The 17,502-nt window shown below is 43.4% G+C and overlaps 1 protein-coding gene across 5 annotated transcripts in view; it reads right to left on the minus strand.

The window, feature by feature from the left end:
* Positions 1 to 309: 309 nt before the first annotated feature.
* Positions 310 to 17,502, minus strand: part of KLHL29 (kelch like family member 29) — a 385,829-nt gene continuing 368,636 nt past the window's right edge. For all 5 annotated transcript variants that reach the window (XM_079298042.1, XM_079298039.1, XM_079298043.1 and 2 more), the window contains 2 exons: positions 13,541 to 13,685; positions 310 to 2,621 (listed from right to left, as the gene is read on the minus strand). In XM_079298042.1, the coding sequence (XP_079154168.1) occupies positions 2,438 to 2,621; positions 13,541 to 13,685 (329 nt within the window). In that variant the 3' untranslated portion in view covers positions 310 to 2,437. The remainder of the gene's footprint in view (positions 2,622 to 13,540; positions 13,686 to 17,502) is intronic.

Below are 17,502 nucleotides of genomic sequence, written 5' to 3' on the forward strand. Positions count from 1 at the left end.
TAAACTATCTTGAGCCCTTCTGTTCTTTACTTAATAGCACGTTTGGGAAAATAGATGAACAAGGAGCAGTCTTTCTGAATAAAATCTAAAATGACTTCTAAGATATTTTTTTCTGAAATGAGAATGAAAGCATGTTGGAAGCTTCTGAGTGTTTAAGTATTAGCAATAAATTGTTGAATTTGCAAGAGAAACTAGTTGGGTGGAATTAATACATTTTCATCCCTGGCTTGGTTGAAACATGGAGTCCCCATTTGTGCAGTATTTTTTCTTGATCGATCATGACAAAATTAATCCAATCTGGATGCTGAATCTAGATCTATAAATATATTTATTATAATATAACAAGAACTTAACAGTAAACATAAACTATATACAATACCATTACAGATAACCCTGTTTTTAATATTATTCACAGAAATAGCCAGTTTTGTTCCAGTGTGAGAAATGAATAAGCTAAATTGGAAATGTCGAATGTGTTTCAGTCTTGTTGACAGGTAGCACCTCCTTTGGAGGTAGACACACACCAACACTAAAATTAGTCCTGCCCCAGGCAGTTAGAAACTTGTGCTCCAATCTTTAGGTTCACACTTGCACCCTGTTTGACATAAATACTTTAAATGACATACTAGTATATAATTTTGTTGTGCTTATTATTTTTCTTTTCTTTAAAGAATAAATAAAACAACTGCATAACAAAGGCTGGAACCTCACTGTCAAAATGAGAGGCTTGAGTCACCCTATAGCTTGACTCAGTGACTCGAGCACATTTTCTTTAAATACTGCAAGATACAAATGTCTTTATTTTTTTAAATTTTATTTTATAAATGATTATTAATAAAATAAGATGATTAGCTAACCATCTGCATTGATTTCCCCAAAGCTGTAGGCAGACCACCCTCCATATAAAAAGGCTACTGTATTTGGTATGAAATTCAACTAGATATTGAATGCAAGATCTCACCCACACCCTGCACAGGACCCTCCTTCTTGAATTACTGGTATGGCATTTGGGATTTGAGTCTGCAAAGGCAAGTATGGCAAATTATTTCCCTCTACTTGGAAGGAAACCAGACAATCCTTAGCTTGGGGTTACTTCCTACTGGTGAATTTTAAGATTCTTTCCCCTGCCCCCTTTATGTTACCCAGTCCATCTCCCATTTGTTCCTTTTATGTATAAATTTATAAAGAATTTCCACATCACAATGCTCTCTGGATAGACAATATTTTAATATATATAAAAATATAACCCCTGTGCTGTGCATATACTTACAACTCTACATAGTAATAATTTGAAGTCTCTTACACTGGGCTTAAGTCTATGCATTTTTCTACCATGGGCTTTAAACTCATGTGTTTAAAATCTGTAAATAAGAAGTATAAGGCTTTCACACCTAGGAAAGGAACTTGAAAAATAAAGTAAAATAAAAAACTTCTCAGACTTTACATAAAAGATAGTGGCGAGTATCCCGAGGCAAGGAATTTTGGTTGAGAGCCAAAACCGAGTGCGTGGCCAGAGGAGGCACCTTCTGTCTGATGAGCACGGGCAAACCCCCCTGTGCTGTGCGCTTTACTGTGACTCTGGCCAGAGTGAAGAGTGGGTTTATCAGGAGAATGCCTCTGCAATCCAAACAGTTTCCATTTTGCACTGCCAAGTGAATCAGCAGAAACCCAGAGGAAAAGGTTTAGAAGCTCCCCCATGCCCTGGCATGGGCACAGCCACATGTCCACACGAGAACCACCAGGAGCAGAAACTCATCCAGCCCAACAGACCTTTTGTTTTCATCACTTTGCATGGAATTTATTACCATTGGCTATTCTTCTTCTCCCCAATCCCCACCTCACCCTGCTTTTGGGCTCTTCTCTAGAGAACTGAAATATTTGTTTGATCTGATGGAAGACTGACATCAACATAAGCCATCTGTCATCACACAAGATCTCTCTCAGTCATTGGTATTGAAAAGCATGTATTAGAAACAAATGTAGGAATCAAAGTGGTAAGGACACTTTGACCTTTCAAATAGATTGATGCCTAAAGTGTAATAGTAAAACTAATCTGCATGGTTATTTCAAGAATCAAGCTTGAGCTCTAAAGTAAAATGCAGATTATTTTTTTCCTCTCTTCCCCAGCTTAAAAAATATGAGAAATTCTATTGCACCTGGGTTGACCAAAAGCCGATGTCCAGAACAAGTGCCACTATAACATCTAGTGACACCCTTGCATTATTAAGTTACAATATCTTACATAACACGGAGCTTTCTGCTCCTTGTTCACCAAAAGGTGAGGATGATTTTTCTACATTCAATGTAGACACTATTCAAGACTTTAGAGCAATATGTTCACTGGCTGGCTTTGCTGCTTTTGTTCCTTAAGTAATAGTATTCCTCTTGTCTGCTTTCAGCAGGCACAAACAGTTCTCCACCCAACTCCTGGGGAACATCAGCCACTCTGAATGTACTTCTTGATTGCTACGCAGCCGTGTCTGAAAACGGGGCAGGGCATATTTGGTAGAAGTGTCCACGTGTTTGTTTTAGGGTCATAGGCTTCCATGTTTCCCAGGGCAGGTCCTTCGCTGCTGACAATCCCACCAGTAGCATAGATTTTTCCATCTAGAACCACAGCACTGTGTTTTTAAAAAAACAAAACAAAAAAGTTAGTTTGAATTAGTTGTCTTACTGAGCAATTTTCTTTTTAGGCCTAAAACAAACCCAATCTTTTATAACAATGGATAAACAATTAATACACCTTTTGTTCTTATCTGTATAAAGCTCTGTGAGCATTTCTCTTCTCTTTTCCTTTCTCTCCCCAAAATTAATCCTTCTTGTGTTCCTGCCAGGTAGGTAACTGTTGTCTCTAATGTAAACAACAGATAAAAGTCCAAGTAAGATGTTTCTCCAGCCCACACATGTGGGATCTGCAGTAAAAGCAGCAGGGTGGTGTGTTCCTCTTTGCACACACACAAAACCAATCTAAGCAATTTGGGGTTTCCACCACCTCAGCTGAAAGAAGATTTTACTTCAAAATAGGGAATAAAAAACTTCAAAATATGTTCTGCTGCTTCAGCTGCTTCTGTGGTTGTGCCCTGGCATGGGAGCCTGGAGATCCCAGTGACTTTGTCCAACCCCAGAGTTGTTCTTGGGAAAGTGGGCCTGGGGTACACAGATGTGATGGTCAGGGCTGTGCAGCTGAGGGAATGATAGGACAGCTCTTTGTTAGCACCTAAAGAAGACAAAAAACCTTACTGCATTCCTAAAGTCAAAGCATTTGACTTCAGATACCACATGTATATCAAGAATAATGGGGCTGGGCTGGTCCCACGGTCCTCAGGCTCCTTTTAAGAGGGAAGGTGCACAGGTGTGGAAGGTGCTTGAAAGAAAACTTGTCCTTTGGTCTCATCTCTTTCTTCCACTTTATGCCCTGGCCTCTTGAGCAATGGTGCACGTGGCAGGACCCTGCTTTGGGCTGATGAAGATGGGGCTGGGTTCCCATGTGTGCATTGGGAAATGGCAGAGCATGGCAGAGGCATCTGGGTGGGAAAAGCCAATGCAGGACCTGCCATGTGCTCCATGCTGCCCTCCCACTGCATGGAGGGGAACCCAAAATTGGGGTTATCTGCTTTTCATCTGCCAGGAAGCCAAATTTTGCCTTCCAAATTGATTTAAAGGTGTTGTTAATCTGGATGGGGTTGGCAGTGGCTCTTCTGGTGGCTGGGTCTGTTTGGAGAGCAGCTGGTGAATGATTGTGTTGGGAAGGAAAAGGGAGAGTTGGAGATTATGCACCTGCCAGAGGACAGCAGGGAGAATAAGAAGGACAGGAAGATGAGAAATTAATTGCAATCAAGAAGGTGGCCTAGAGCTAACAAGGTGGAAAAGTGTAGTGATCCTCTAGGCTTGGTAAAAGCAAAATAATTTTGTCTGGCTAATTTTGAAGTAGTGTGAAGAGGAAAGTTAAAAAAGTGATAAAGGCAAATGCCAGAGAATGCTGGAAGACACTGGATGAACTGAGACTAAAATGGCACCGACAATGCCACGTGCTCCTGAAGAACACAAGACTCTGATGTCCTTGTGGAGAAGCAGAGCCTGAGGTTAAAAATAAACTCACAATGACAACAGTGAGGACTCAAATAAGCCTAGTCCCTGGGTACTGCCAGGAAATAGGAAATAATGAGAATCTTGTCAAAATAACTGTTAATCTGAAAGGAGGAGGAAGGAGAGAGAGACTTGAAACACTTGATTAGAGCCTATCCACAAATCAGCAGGGCTGGATGATGCATAGCCCAGGCTCCTGAGGGAGTTTGCTAATGAACTTACTGAACCACGGGTAATTATTTTTCAAACGTCAGGGAGAAATGGGGAAGAATAAGGACTTGAGTAAAGCAAGTGACATCCTGAAAGATGGCTTTGAAAGAGAAGGAACCCACCTCTAAAGGAGCCAGAGCTGGTGCCAAAGACACTGCCTGGTAGAACTCCTGCCAAGGCTCAGTCCCGATGCCCAGGAGGAGGCAGAGGTGGCAGGACCAGCTGACCCAGTAAATCAGACAAATGTGCTAATTAAACCACAGTTCTGGACTTAGGATACTTGCTGAGGGGTGGAAAGCCCATTTCTGGACAGGATCAAGTTACTATTTAGGCAGGCTGGGAATTACAGCTTGCAAAATCTGGCCTGAGGAGGAAGGATTGCCCCATCCCAGCCTCCTGATGTGGTGGAGGGGCTGCTGAAATGAGCCCTGCTGCCTTAGTTCTCTAATGAAATGCCGATTACTAATTGAAACAGTACTCCTTCACAATGCTTGATGCAAAAAAAGGAAATAAAAATTAAATGGGTTTTGTTAGGTGAAGTGGGAAAAATGAAACAGACTCCAAAAGATCCCCAAAAAAAGATCTGTCTGAAGAACAGTAATGGGCAATTTAAACAAGTATTAGTGTGGAGCATGGAGCCTGAGGCTGGTTCCATCAGTGCTGATGATCAATATCTGCTGCCCATGAATGTTCTTAGTTTTAATTTATTGGTGTGGACATGCTGGTGGAGATGGCAGCACCTCACAGCAATAGAGAGGATCTCAGTCCTTGGCCACCACCAATGTACACAGCTGATCTACCACTCACTGCTCATTAACTGCTGAAATTCCTCTGCTGGGAGCTTTTAATCTATATGGGAAGAATGGAATGACCAGAGGGAAAACTCTACAGGTGACCACAGGAACAGGAGCCAGGCAGCCACAGCCTTTCCTTGCTGGCTCTGTGCTGCACAGTTGAAATCTGGCTTTGAGTGTTGGTATTCCCTCCTTAGGGAATCTCTAAATAGTCACATGGGTGCTTTACAAAACTCCTGTGTCGCCTCTTAGCCACCTACATTCCTTCTAGTGAAATCTTTTCTGTGGCATGTTTGGTAGGAGCTACTCTGAGCCAGAGCTGCTGCCACTGCTGAGTGCCAAGGAAACCTTCCCAAAATGATCTGGGTCTGGGCTCCTCCCCAGCCCATGCTCTGGATTTGGGGTTACAGTGAGTGGGCAAGGGCTGCCCTTGTTCTCTGGAACCTGGGCTACAGCCCTGGAAAGAATGCCTTCCCAGTGCCTGGGACAAGCAGCTCAATCCTGTACCTTCCCACCATGGTGCTGATACAGTGGGGAAGAAATGGATGCTGAATTCCACCCTCTGGAAGACTGTATGAATTTGAAATGGTGCTTAGAGCAACTTCTGCTCCCTCCGTATGCAAGTCCCGTAGATAAGACTGGCAGAATGCTGAGCTTGTGAGTCATGCCTGAGGTTCAGCAAAGCAGGGAGCTGCTCCTGCCATGAGGAAATAGTTCACAGTTCTGAGCACACGGTCCTCATATGTACAGGGAACTTTGGAGACATTCAGGCATCTCTGGGGCTAAAGTGGCAGGTAGGTGCTTAAGATAATTAGGAATTTAATCCTAAATTGCTGCTACTTTGTAGTGTTAGGACAATCACTGCTAATTTCTGGGATCTTAGGGAAAGAAAATTCAAGTGGGTTCTAAAACCTTAAGTGAGTGGAAGGGAGTATGCTCATTGCTCTTTCTTCTTTACTGTGACAATATTTCGTTTCTCCCCTCCCTTCCATCCCATCAGCTGTAAAAACATCGTTACCAAGGCTGACATACAAAGAAAGAAATAATTACAATAATTAGGATGTGAGTTTATTGCTTGGTGCCATTAATCCTGAGAGATAAAATGATTACAGGCTGTCAGAACCTGGGAAGGAAGGAAGGAAGCTTTGTGCCAGAGAGCCTTGCTGCAGGGACACAGACCCTGGTGGCTTTGGGGCAGTGACTTCCCTGGCTGTGGAGCAGCCAGACCTCCACCTCTCCAGCAGAATGTCTGGGGAGAAGGCAATGGGCATCCAAATGCAGATCACTTCAGCCCCTCCTTCAAAAAAAAATTAGTTTCAGCAAATTATTACCATGCAGGCTAATGAATGACCCAGCTTTCTACTCTGCAGGTAATTACTGCTGTTCACTAGAGAGGCTTCTCCTGCCCTATGACTGATTCTCCTGAGATGCCTGGGCATCCTTCATTTCCCAAGCAATGCTCAGGGTCAGAGGATCATGCTGTGACTGTCCCCTGACACTGCCATGGCTCTTCTGATTCATCTGCTGACCTCCACGAAGCTCTGGGTAACACTCTCAGGGAAATTCCAATGAGGTTGAGGTGTGCCAAGGGCTGGTGGGGACTTGACTGTCCATGACTGGTGTGCTTGTGTAATCTAAACACCCTTTGCATCTCTTCCCTGCCTATGCACCTTTCAGTCCTTGCCCAGGCTGAGCAAATGGCAGGGAAAGTCCCTCTCTGACAGCTGCCTGTTAAAGGACTTGATGGATAAACCAATCACTGAAACAAAAAACTGAAGAACATCCCAGGCAGGAAGGGACCTTGAAAGATCATCTAGTCCAACCTTTTGTGGGAAAGGGACACCAGAAGAGATTATCTTGCATCCTGTCCAATCACATCCTGAAAACCTTTGGTGATGGGAATTTCACCACATCCCTGAGGAGGTTGTTCCAGTGAATGATGGATCTCACTGTAAAAAATTTTACATCATGATGAAACCTCTCTTTGTGCAGCTTGTACCTGTTGCACACTTTCTTCTCCCATGGCTCCTTCTCAAGAGACAGCTTCTGTCCTCCTTGTAGCTGCTCTTTTCATGCTGGAATACTCTGTGACAGTCCCCTGAGCTGTCTCTTCTCCAGGGAGAAAAGACCCAACTCTTTCAGTCTTCTCCCATCAGGCAGGCTCTCTAGCCCTTTGGTCATCTTCCCAACCCTCCTCTGGACCCTCTCCAGTCTGTGTCTCTTTTGAGCTGTGGGAACCAGAAGTGCTGCCTGACAAGAGCTGAGTAGAGTGCGAAGATGAAAGTCTCCTGATGGGCAGTAAGATTTGGAAGCAGAGGATGTCACAGTCTTTTTCTCTGTATGTTTGAGAGGCGAGTGCCTGGGTGCTCTTGCCCCAGGAATTTTCTCTCCCAATGAGATGCTGGACATACATCAAGCAGTGGGACTACAAGAAATGTTAATTTTATTACTGCTTTGAAATTTCCTGAAGCCCTAAAGATCACATCAGCCTCATCGGGAAATGTTAACAAATAATTTTTCAAAATTTGTATTGTAACTCTCAGGGTTGCAGAAGAGGAGTTGGACTTGATACATCCCTTCCAGCTCAGGATATTCTGTAATTCCAGGATGCTCATCAAGGGGATGGAGCTGGTGTTAGGAGTCAGGGTCCCAGCCCTGCAGGATGCTGCTCTGGGCAGTGCCAGGCAGACTCCAAGTGCTCTGTAAGCTTTTAGACCAGGGACCTTTCTGAGACACCTGCAGGTGGTTTGCAGCACTGGAGCAGAAGGCTCTGCTGGCCCTGTGTCTGTGGGGGTGGCAGCCAGGGAGGCAGAGCTCTGTCCCTGTCTGGGCAGTGCTGGCAGCCCCTGCCCCCAGCCAGGCTGCTGTCACAGAAGGCTCGAGCTCGGGTGGCCGTGTCACACTGCCAGGAGTGTCATCTTTGCAATGAGATGGATAAATGAGGGTGTCCAGATTAGTCATGGTCAATTAGGAGGATATCATGCCCCTTCCTGGAGTGGGATTATTAGTGTGGGTGTTTGGCCAAGCTCCAGTTATATTCTCCCTTCTCCATGAGCACTTTCCCTTGCTAATGATCCAAAACCATCACGTGGCATCATTACTTGTTGCTGAAAACCAGCAGTGTTTTACTCCAAAGTCCACAGCACATCAGTAATGGCCTGAGAGCTCTGTCTGTATCAGTTATGCTTTAATGCCCACCACAATCCTTCATGTCATCAGCTCCTACAGAAATTACTGCCAGTAGCCTGGTGCAGCAGTTCTCACTGCTGTCTGTGGAGTGCAGCCCCACACCTACGTTTCCTTCCAGATAGGCTGGAAGGTTTTGGTTTTCCCTTCTGGACTACAAACACCTCCTGCTGCAAATGCTGCCAGCTGAACACAACAGCCTTCCTGTCTGTAGGTTCAGGAAGCACATGGCCATTGAGGAAACCTGTTCCATAATAGCTGCACCTGGGAATATCCATCCAAATAAGCTGTGCTCCAATCCCTTCCAGTGTCTGGAGCTACCATGAGCTTTGCCAGGTAGAAAGGAGCCAGCCTGGAGAGGCTGTATCTGGTGCTGCAGGTCAGCAATGTCTGGCAGGTCAGTACAGGAGGCACCATGCTTTGCTGTTAAAAAACAATGCCTTCCTTGAAAAGAAGAGGTGGGGGGTGTGTGTGTGTAAAATAATCCCCAAACTGACCCTGGTTTTGTGCTGTTCAGCCTGAGTCAAGGTTTTATTAAAGATTTCCATTCAGCAGAACCATCTAATAAATCTTACTGGTTAGCAGTCAGAGGAGGAGGAAGAAAATGCTTTTCTGGTGTCTGTTGGGAATTGCTGGTACTAAATTAGCTTCTCTGGAATTATTGCTGGCACCACCATGCTGCTGCTGTTGCCCCGTGGAGGCTCTGTGTAGCACAAGCCTGCTTGCACGCTGCTTGCATCCTAAGCAAGCAGAATATGGAATTTTTAATCATGCACAGGAAATATTGGTATTCTTTTCACTTGTGGAAAAATGAACCCTTGAAGGGCACTGCAGGAAGGGAGAAGTCCTGCCTGTAAAGGGAGGCCTTGCCATGCTGAAGGGGAGGGATGTCTACAAGTCTTTTTGGAGGGAGGTGTCTGGCAGAGGTGTCATCATCTCATCCTGGCCTTTCATTCCTGTTGGCTGCTGTCCATCATCTCAAGATCCTGCAAACAGGAGCTGCCAAACTGAGACAGGGTATGTGGCAAAAAGCTCACACTTGCCTGATGTTTGGGAAATGTCAAATATTTCCCTCACCTGTTGTGTGGAAGATGTTCAACCTCTCAGTGAATTTTAAAATGCTTCAGGCCTATTACAGCTATCTTCTCATTTAGTGCCATCTTTCAAAGGGTTAATTCTACATCAGCATGAATTTCTTATTGACTTCCATCAGGCTGGGCTTAATCTGAAAATGATCCTCAATTTGCTCTTCTGTTGATTGTGAGCTGGAGACCCGAACCATTTATTTTTCATTTTTCATTAAAAGTAATTTCACTTGATATTAAAACCATTTAAATGGACCTTTAATTTTTCACAGGCAGGGAATGTCACACACATTTCTTTTCCCTCTGCTCGAGGCTATCATGCTCCCTCATCACTAACATGTAGAAACAAAGCAGATAAAAATAAAAGTGATGCAGTCAAGATTTTTCCCAGCAAATTCAGTATTGAGTGATTCCTGGTGAGAGGAGATCAATAGCATGCAGTTAATTTTTAAGTTGTTTATGTTGCTGCTTTTAAACCATGCTTTTTGTGATCCATGCTAATGAGTGGAATGAGGAATTTATAGATTCATGGGCTAAGGTCAGAAGGGACCTCTGTGGTTAGTTAATCTGAGCTTGTGTATGTGCATGCCATGGACATTTCCCCAGGCAGCATCTCTCCTGGAAACGTATCTAATCTCCTCTTAAAAACAGCGAGTGTTGGTGACTTCACCCCTCCCTTGCTGCTCCTCTGTTTAATTATCCTTGCTGTTGGAAAAGTGCTTCACTTCAAGGCCAAGATGTGTAACTTGACTTTCCAGGCCTTGTAACCTGCTACTCCTTTGTCTGTGAGACTGAAAGCTTCTCCATTTGCTCCTAGTGATCAAGTCACGTCTCAGCCTTTCTTTGATAAACTCCTTGAATTTCATGTCAAAGGTTTGATTTGCAATCTGGGGTCATTTTGGCAGCTTCCCTTTGAACTTCTGCTGATATTCTCACATGTTGATGCAGGACCCAGGGCCCACACTTGCTCTACCCAGCTTCAGCTTGTTTTCATTTTGGTGTTGGGGCTTGTTTTATGTCTCCAATATTGCACTGACCTTTAATCCAGAGCATTGTGACACAAGCTCATGTTGTGCAGCTCTGAGTGATCTCCTTTATGTCCTGCTCTGAGAGCCTGGATTTCTAAGGGAGCAGGGCTGCTATGAGTGTGCTTCCCCCATGTCTTACTTTGTATTTAAAATACCACTGCTGGCTTGAGACAGCTCAACTGAGATATTCAGGGAACTGATAAAATAGTTCCTTCTGTAACATTTTGTACTCAGTAAGTGTTAAGCCCACTGCAGCCATTATCAGGAGAGATTTTTCTATTACCTGGGTTGTTGATAGATGTATTAAATAGCATTGAAGAAGAAGAAATGCTTGCTACCAGTGGCCTTGCTCCATGATAACTTCTCATTAACAACTACATTTTGAGATCTGTCAGTGAAGCAGATTTAATCTCTCTACCATGTGCCTTGTTAATTCCATATAATGCCAGCCAAATACCTTGGAGAAATTGCAGTATATTGCAGCATCACAGCTGTCTTCAGCAGCCAGGCGTGTTGTTTTACAAACCAAAACAAAGAACAAGGCTTCCCAACACCTTTGGTGACCTTGGCAGTGTCAGGTTTATGGCTGGATTCAAGGACCTTAGAGCTCTTTTCAAACCTAAATGATTCTCAAGCCTCAACAAGCCTCATTTTCATGAAAAGTGCATTGATTGATCTTCATTATTTTATTAGTATCTAGTTATTTGTTGATGAAATCCCAAATTAACCACTCTGGTATTTTGCAGAGGACCAACATGAGGCTGTGAGACCACTTACCTTGATGCTGGTACTTTGCAAAATTAATTGCTGCACTGAAATTCTCCTTTTCACCTTTTCAAAATACGGAAACACTTTGGCAGTGCCCTGATCCATCCTCAACTTGAAAAGTTATTAAAAATCAACATTAGTGGTTCAATCAGCTTCTCAGTGAAGTCTCTAAAGACACCTGTATCTAAAACAGCTGGGTTGCTGGATCTGAGAATATAATTTCAGAGTTCCCATCTTTCCTTGCTGCCAACAGTGACTTCTTTTGGTTCCTCACAGCAGAACAGAGAACTAAACCTCCTTGTTTCCTTCCAAATACAGATGAGAAACACCCACCCAACTGGTCTGTACTTTACTTTGCTACCTCAGCAGTGGTCTTAAAACTGATTCAAATTACAAATTTGATCCCCCAAGTTTTTAAGTGCCTTTGTTTTTACTCCTATCAGCCCTTAGCACTGGTTCCATCAGCCTCCTGTAGCAGCAGCAGGTTTTAACTTATTTGTTACCTCTGACCCCCACATCTTCCCTATTTCCATATACACAGATTTATTTAGGTTTTGTCACAGGCCTTACATGTCTTTAGGCTGAAATATTTTTCCTTGACTGTTTCCCAGTGCATTCAAGAATCTTTGAAATGGTGCCTTTCTTGCTTCCAATTATATGGGGTTTTTTTGTGACCATTCTACTATAAATGTAGGTTTCCTGTCCACTGTTGCTTTAGGCATTAGAAAAAAAATGTCATCCTAAAGTTTGAAGTTACTTTTTATGGACAGGTGTCAAATTCTACTTAAACAAAGCCAGTTATGATGGTGCCTGAGCACTAGGGAATATTTAGGTCACCAGTTCACTTTTCTTGGTTATTCTGTTCTGCAGGGTGCAGAGCAAAGCACCCCTTCATGTTAAAAACCCTAACAAGTTTTCAGGTGAGGTGCTCAGCCAACAGCTGAAATCAGCCATGCAATTTCTCTTGTATATTTAACAGGTTCTTGTTACTTCTTACAAACCTAAGATGTTCAAAGAAGAGCTCATCCCTCTCTATGATGGATGGGAAGATTCAGGAACATATCAAATGTCCAAGTCCCTCATGTTTCATTTTACAGCTTAGGGCTCTAATCCTGAATGGTGTTGTACCCATTATTTCTGGTTTTCAGGAGCAAAATATCATTGTATGCTGCCTGAGCACTGCACTCCTCATCCTGCTTTGCCTCCTGCCAGAGTGGAGGGGCTTGGAGGATGTGTCCTTAGACCAGGGAACAGGCAGCAGCCACTGGGATGGAGCTGGCTCAGGACAGAGCTGGTGCTCTTACCCTCTGCTTACAGCAATATCTGCTCCAGCAGCCAAGAGAGGGCACCCCTTAAATTAATAAAAGGAAGGGGGAAAAAGGTGAAAATGAGAGAAAAAAAAACAGCAAAAAGAGAGAAACTGAGCATGATTTCTTAAAAGGCATTTTCTCATCTGCATCGAAGTGAGAGGCTAAATCCAAGTCAAAACATGGAGGTGTTTTCCAACAGCAGGATGGAGCCCAGGGACAGCAGGCTGAATATTTGGAAGGTGTGGGTCTGCTGTGGGCCCTGCCCATTGCTGCTCTTCCTCCCACCCCAGTCAGTGTTTGCTGTGACAGTGCCTGGCACATCCCCTCCACCCTGGCTTGGCTCAGGGTGCTGCTGCTGCACCAGGCACGGATAACAAACCCTCACCTGGTGCCTGGCAGTGTCTAGAGACCAGCTGAGGCTTTTCCAGGGAAACCAGCAGCTCAGCCCTACCCCAGCATGGGAGTCTGCTCTGTGAAGGGCTGGCTGTGCACAGCCCAAAACAAGCCTGTCTTTCAGCAGCAGCCATGTAAAACTATTTAAAAGGCCTTTAAGTGCTGCCAGTACCTGCAATGGCTGCCAAGTTTTATTTTTGTCAGACAATTTGTGAAATGTGTTCAACTTGTGACCACAATCAGGGAAACAAGCCCAAAAAGCAATCAAAACCACCTAATAAATAATAGTAATTAATATTGGTGTGTGGTGCTTACTCAGTATTCTTTTTCTTTCAAGGATCCTTTAGCTAGTTAGCAATAATGTTCCACATTGTGGTGGTCTCTCCTACAGAGGGTATTTATCATCCTCTAGCTGCACATGGCAAACTGAGAACAGCATTCCTGTAATCACTGGAGGAGCCCAACACATCCCTCCCCGTGATCCATCCTGCCTGAACCACAACAGCCTGCTGAATGTACATTTTGGGAAATGCTGTGTGCCTGAGCATGTACAGAAAAGAGATGAGGAAAACCCCAAATGGTTCACACCTCCCTTCCCCTCTCCCCTTCACTTGTAGTAGCTTATTTATCAACAGAAAATGTTAAGGCACCGGTAATTCCATTTTAATGTTTTTTCTCACCTGCAGAACTGCCTGGAGTGGTTCATGTTGGGACCTGCTTTAATATTGCCTTTCTCTGGGTCATAGATGGTGGTTGCTCGTGCATAAGCTCCTCCAAGAATAAAGATGAACCCATTGAGAGTGACTGCAGGAGCATATTTGTTATCTGTCAATGGAAAGCAACACTGAGATCAGTTTTAGGCTCAGGTTTGGAGACTGTTTTTTTATTTATACATTCCCCTTATTTATAGATAAGTCACGTTTCTCTAAACCTCCAAGGCTAGGGAAAGAAAAATGAGGAAACCTTTCCTGGTTTTGTTCTCCTCTCTCTCTCCAAGTTCTCAAAGGCACTTTTAAAGTTCACACTTCTTCATCCCCCTGCATGTGCCTCCCTCTAAACTGGTAAAGAACAATTATCTTCTTCTGAAGCCTATTGGAGTCACCATGAAAGTTCCACAGTTACATATGAAATTAAGATGTCAAATTGTTTCAGAATTCTGAATTGCTGAAAAATTTAGCTCAGATGCTTCCCATGCTTGTGCAGCAGCCAAGTATAGCAGAAACCCACAGCACAGAGACCCCCTTAATATTATCCAATAGCTGATGCTCTTTTTTATTGTGCTTTTGCTCGTGGGAAGGTCATCCATGCACTTCCAGGAGATCTTCTGAGACCCGATTTCTTTTTCACCTTTATGTGTCTCATAAATTCACCTGCATTTTTATTTTCAGATGTGTGTGTATCTCCAAGCAGTCCTGTAATTTAGCAACAAACTGTGAGGTTGGGAGTTTGAAATTAAGCAAATCTCTCATCCTGAGTCAAGTTCAATCAGATTTTCTGAGGGCACTTTAAAATTCTTGTTAGCTGTGGCTTTATTAGAAATATTAGTAAAACTAATCATAAATTACTGAATAAAATAATTCTAATCTAATTAGTTGGCTTGTCCCTTATGCTGCTAGCACGCCATATGCACATTATTAAATATGAGCCAGTTGGGCTGAAATTTCTCATGATGATGTCTGTCTTGATGAGATACAGTTTTTTAATCAACATTTCTGTGAAACCAATCAGCAGTGTCTGGGAATAAAAGATGGGGAAATACATTGCTCTGAGTTAAAACAAGCCTCACAACCTGTTTTCTAAAGGGCTCAGCCCTTTGGGGTGTGAAATGCATGTTTCCTGGGAGGCCATCCTGGGGTCAGGAACACATAAAAATTCTGTTTGTAGCTATAAGTTAAAGCCTTTCCAAAATCTGCATTTTCATATAAAGGTTGACCCCCCTGCATGTCCAACAGGGAATCAGACTGGACACAGTCCTGCTGGTTTCAGCCCCTGCAACCTCCTCCCAAGGGGACCTGTGGGCAGAAGCTGGAGAGGAGGTGAGATAGCACCTTTACTGTGCTCTTACCTCCCTGATACCAGCCTCTACATAAAACCAAAGGGGTTTATATGCTCCTCCCAAATCTACAGCATCATGACTGTGTCCTTTTAGGTACACAGAAAAGGATGGGCTTAAACCAGGTCTGGCAGCTTAATTTTGGTATTTGCTTACCTCTTCCATGGTGTGTTGTAACCATGAGATTTTTGTAAAACTACCTTATTCCATTAAATATTTAACAACAATTTAATTTGACAGTAATTAAGCAAAAGCTGATGAACATCTCTAGAAGAGAGATAACCTCCTTAATTGAGGTTCTGACTGGTAAAACTAGAATGAAAAGAACAGTTTTGTGCTGTCTGCCTCTGTCCCAGCACAGCCATGGGGTGTTCTGGCTCAGCTCATCCCACCCCACACTGGCAGGAGCCCAGGGCACCTACAGGGGTGAAGCAGCCAGCAGGGAAACAGAGAGAGCCCATGTGATGGGTTAAAGTTGAGCTCTACTACACTGAGTATCTACAGGCATATGTCAAAAAACCACGGCTGCATTAGGAAAATGTCACTGATCCTTGGGAACAGATGGGAAGAAACTAATTCATCCAGAAAATAGAACAAGGAGTATTCAGTTTCTTCACAGTGCCACTAAGCCACTGTAATTCATCAGAAAGGCTTATCTGTCCTAACAACCCGGCTCGCATCCCTTTCCAAATCAGACTTGCATATGTGACATTTTTTCCACTTCAGACACTCACCAGAAATTTTCCATATTTAATTATCACATCGTCTTGTTTTTTTTTTTCTTTTTTTTTTTTTTTTTTTTTTTTTTTTCTTCTGACTAGCACTGTTTTGCAGGAGAATGAAACTCTTCCATTAAGAAAACCCTCAGCTCCCAAATCTCACAGGGAAATTATTTGGGGCTCCCTCACAGCAGAAATAGTGACTTCTCAGGGGACTGAATCACTGACTTCACATTTCTTTTTGTGAAAGAATGAGAGGGAAACCCTTTGGGTATTTTTATAGTGACTTTTTTTCTCCCTTTTTGAATAGGCAGACAGTCTGATATTCTTTTTCTTCATTTTTTAGAGGAAATCGTGTTTGATTCTCATCATTTTTCAATACACTTCCTATCTGTTTTCTTTTTACTGCTTTTGTCTTTAGCTATAATTTCATGAATTAGTATCAAGCAAGACTGAGACACAGAAACAGAAAAATCCTTGCTGCTTCTTTCACAAAGGGAATTTTTCACAGAAAAGTCTCTTGTTCCTGATGAAGATATGGCAAAAGGACATGAGGGACACCCCTCCAGAAACAGGTAGAGAGGAAGCAGTGGCGGTTTTTATTTATTTTTTTTCTTGGGTTTTTTTGGGTTGTTTTTTTTTTTTTTTTTTTTTTTTTTTTGGTTACCATGGGGACAGAAATTATGCATGGATACTGGGATTTTGGAAACCTCAAGTCATCATTCCTGATGTCTAGGTGTGGATGACCACCTTCAATCCTTAACCTTACTTCTCAGATGCAACCCACACTCTTCCTGTGGTGGTGTCTTTTTTGAGGGTTTGGTATCCTCATGCAAACTCTCAGGAGACTCCAATTTCTGTCACTGTTTGAAGTCCTTAACATGGTCTCAGTGCAAGGTGGCTGGTGGGGAGCATTGCAAGCATGTTCTGGTTGGGCTTTTTGGCCAATGTGCAGCAAGCTAGAGAGGAGATGGACAAAGCTACTTGGTGTGAACATGAGCTTCTGTGTCAGAGGCTTCTTTGGGATGCAGCAGGGCCGCTAAGTATTTCAAAAGGCTGCTGGAGAAAAGAAAGAGAGGGAAGAGGAAGCATGGAAACAGAGAAGCAGCCTCTTTTCCCTTCCATATTCTTAAGTGTTGAGGCTGCTGGATACAGCAATCCATTTCAGGCTGGAAAATATTAAATGAGATTTGTCCAGGTCAGCAAACACACTTCAGATTAGAAGGCAGAATAAATGTAAATGAAGTGATACATAAAAGGTAATCTTCCCTCCAAGTGGATAACATGGGAACACCCCTCTCCTGCTCTGTTGCTACAGGAAGATAAGCCAGTAGCTCTATTCTGTGACAGGCCACTGGAGGAAGGAGTGTGCACTCCATGACAACCCCTGAGCCAGAGGAGTCCTTCACCTGGGGTTGATGATTTAACTGCTGCTCTGCTCCTCACGTAGGGAGGACAGGCTGCTCCTGGGATGTGCCCATGGCTCTCACATCTCTCCCTACATTAGGTAGCACAGACCTGTTTTCCCTTCCATGATTGCTCCAAGATCTTTCACTGCCTTCCAGTGATGCATTCAGTCAGAGATTGAAGGGGCACTGCAATGATTGGCAGAAGCATTTCATACAGAAAAAGGTTATTATAACCAAGCCAGTTAAACATTTTTTATTGGGAGAAGAAATGTGAGAGTGCCACCAGACCAGGCAGAACTCCAACCAAATTGTCTCCTGGCAGGTGTGGGTGCCTGCTGGGGAGGTTGAGGCACTTGATGGAGTAGATTAGAGAATGGAGTCTGGTTAATACAAGCTAAGCCTGCTTTTAATAGTCAGCACCTCTTCCCCTCCTTGAACACTCTTCAGACAAACTCAAGAAT

This window comes from Erithacus rubecula (assembly GCF_903797595.1).
Source record: "Erithacus rubecula genome assembly, chromosome: 2".
Lineage (NCBI taxonomy): Eukaryota > Metazoa > Chordata > Aves > Passeriformes > Muscicapidae > Erithacus > Erithacus rubecula.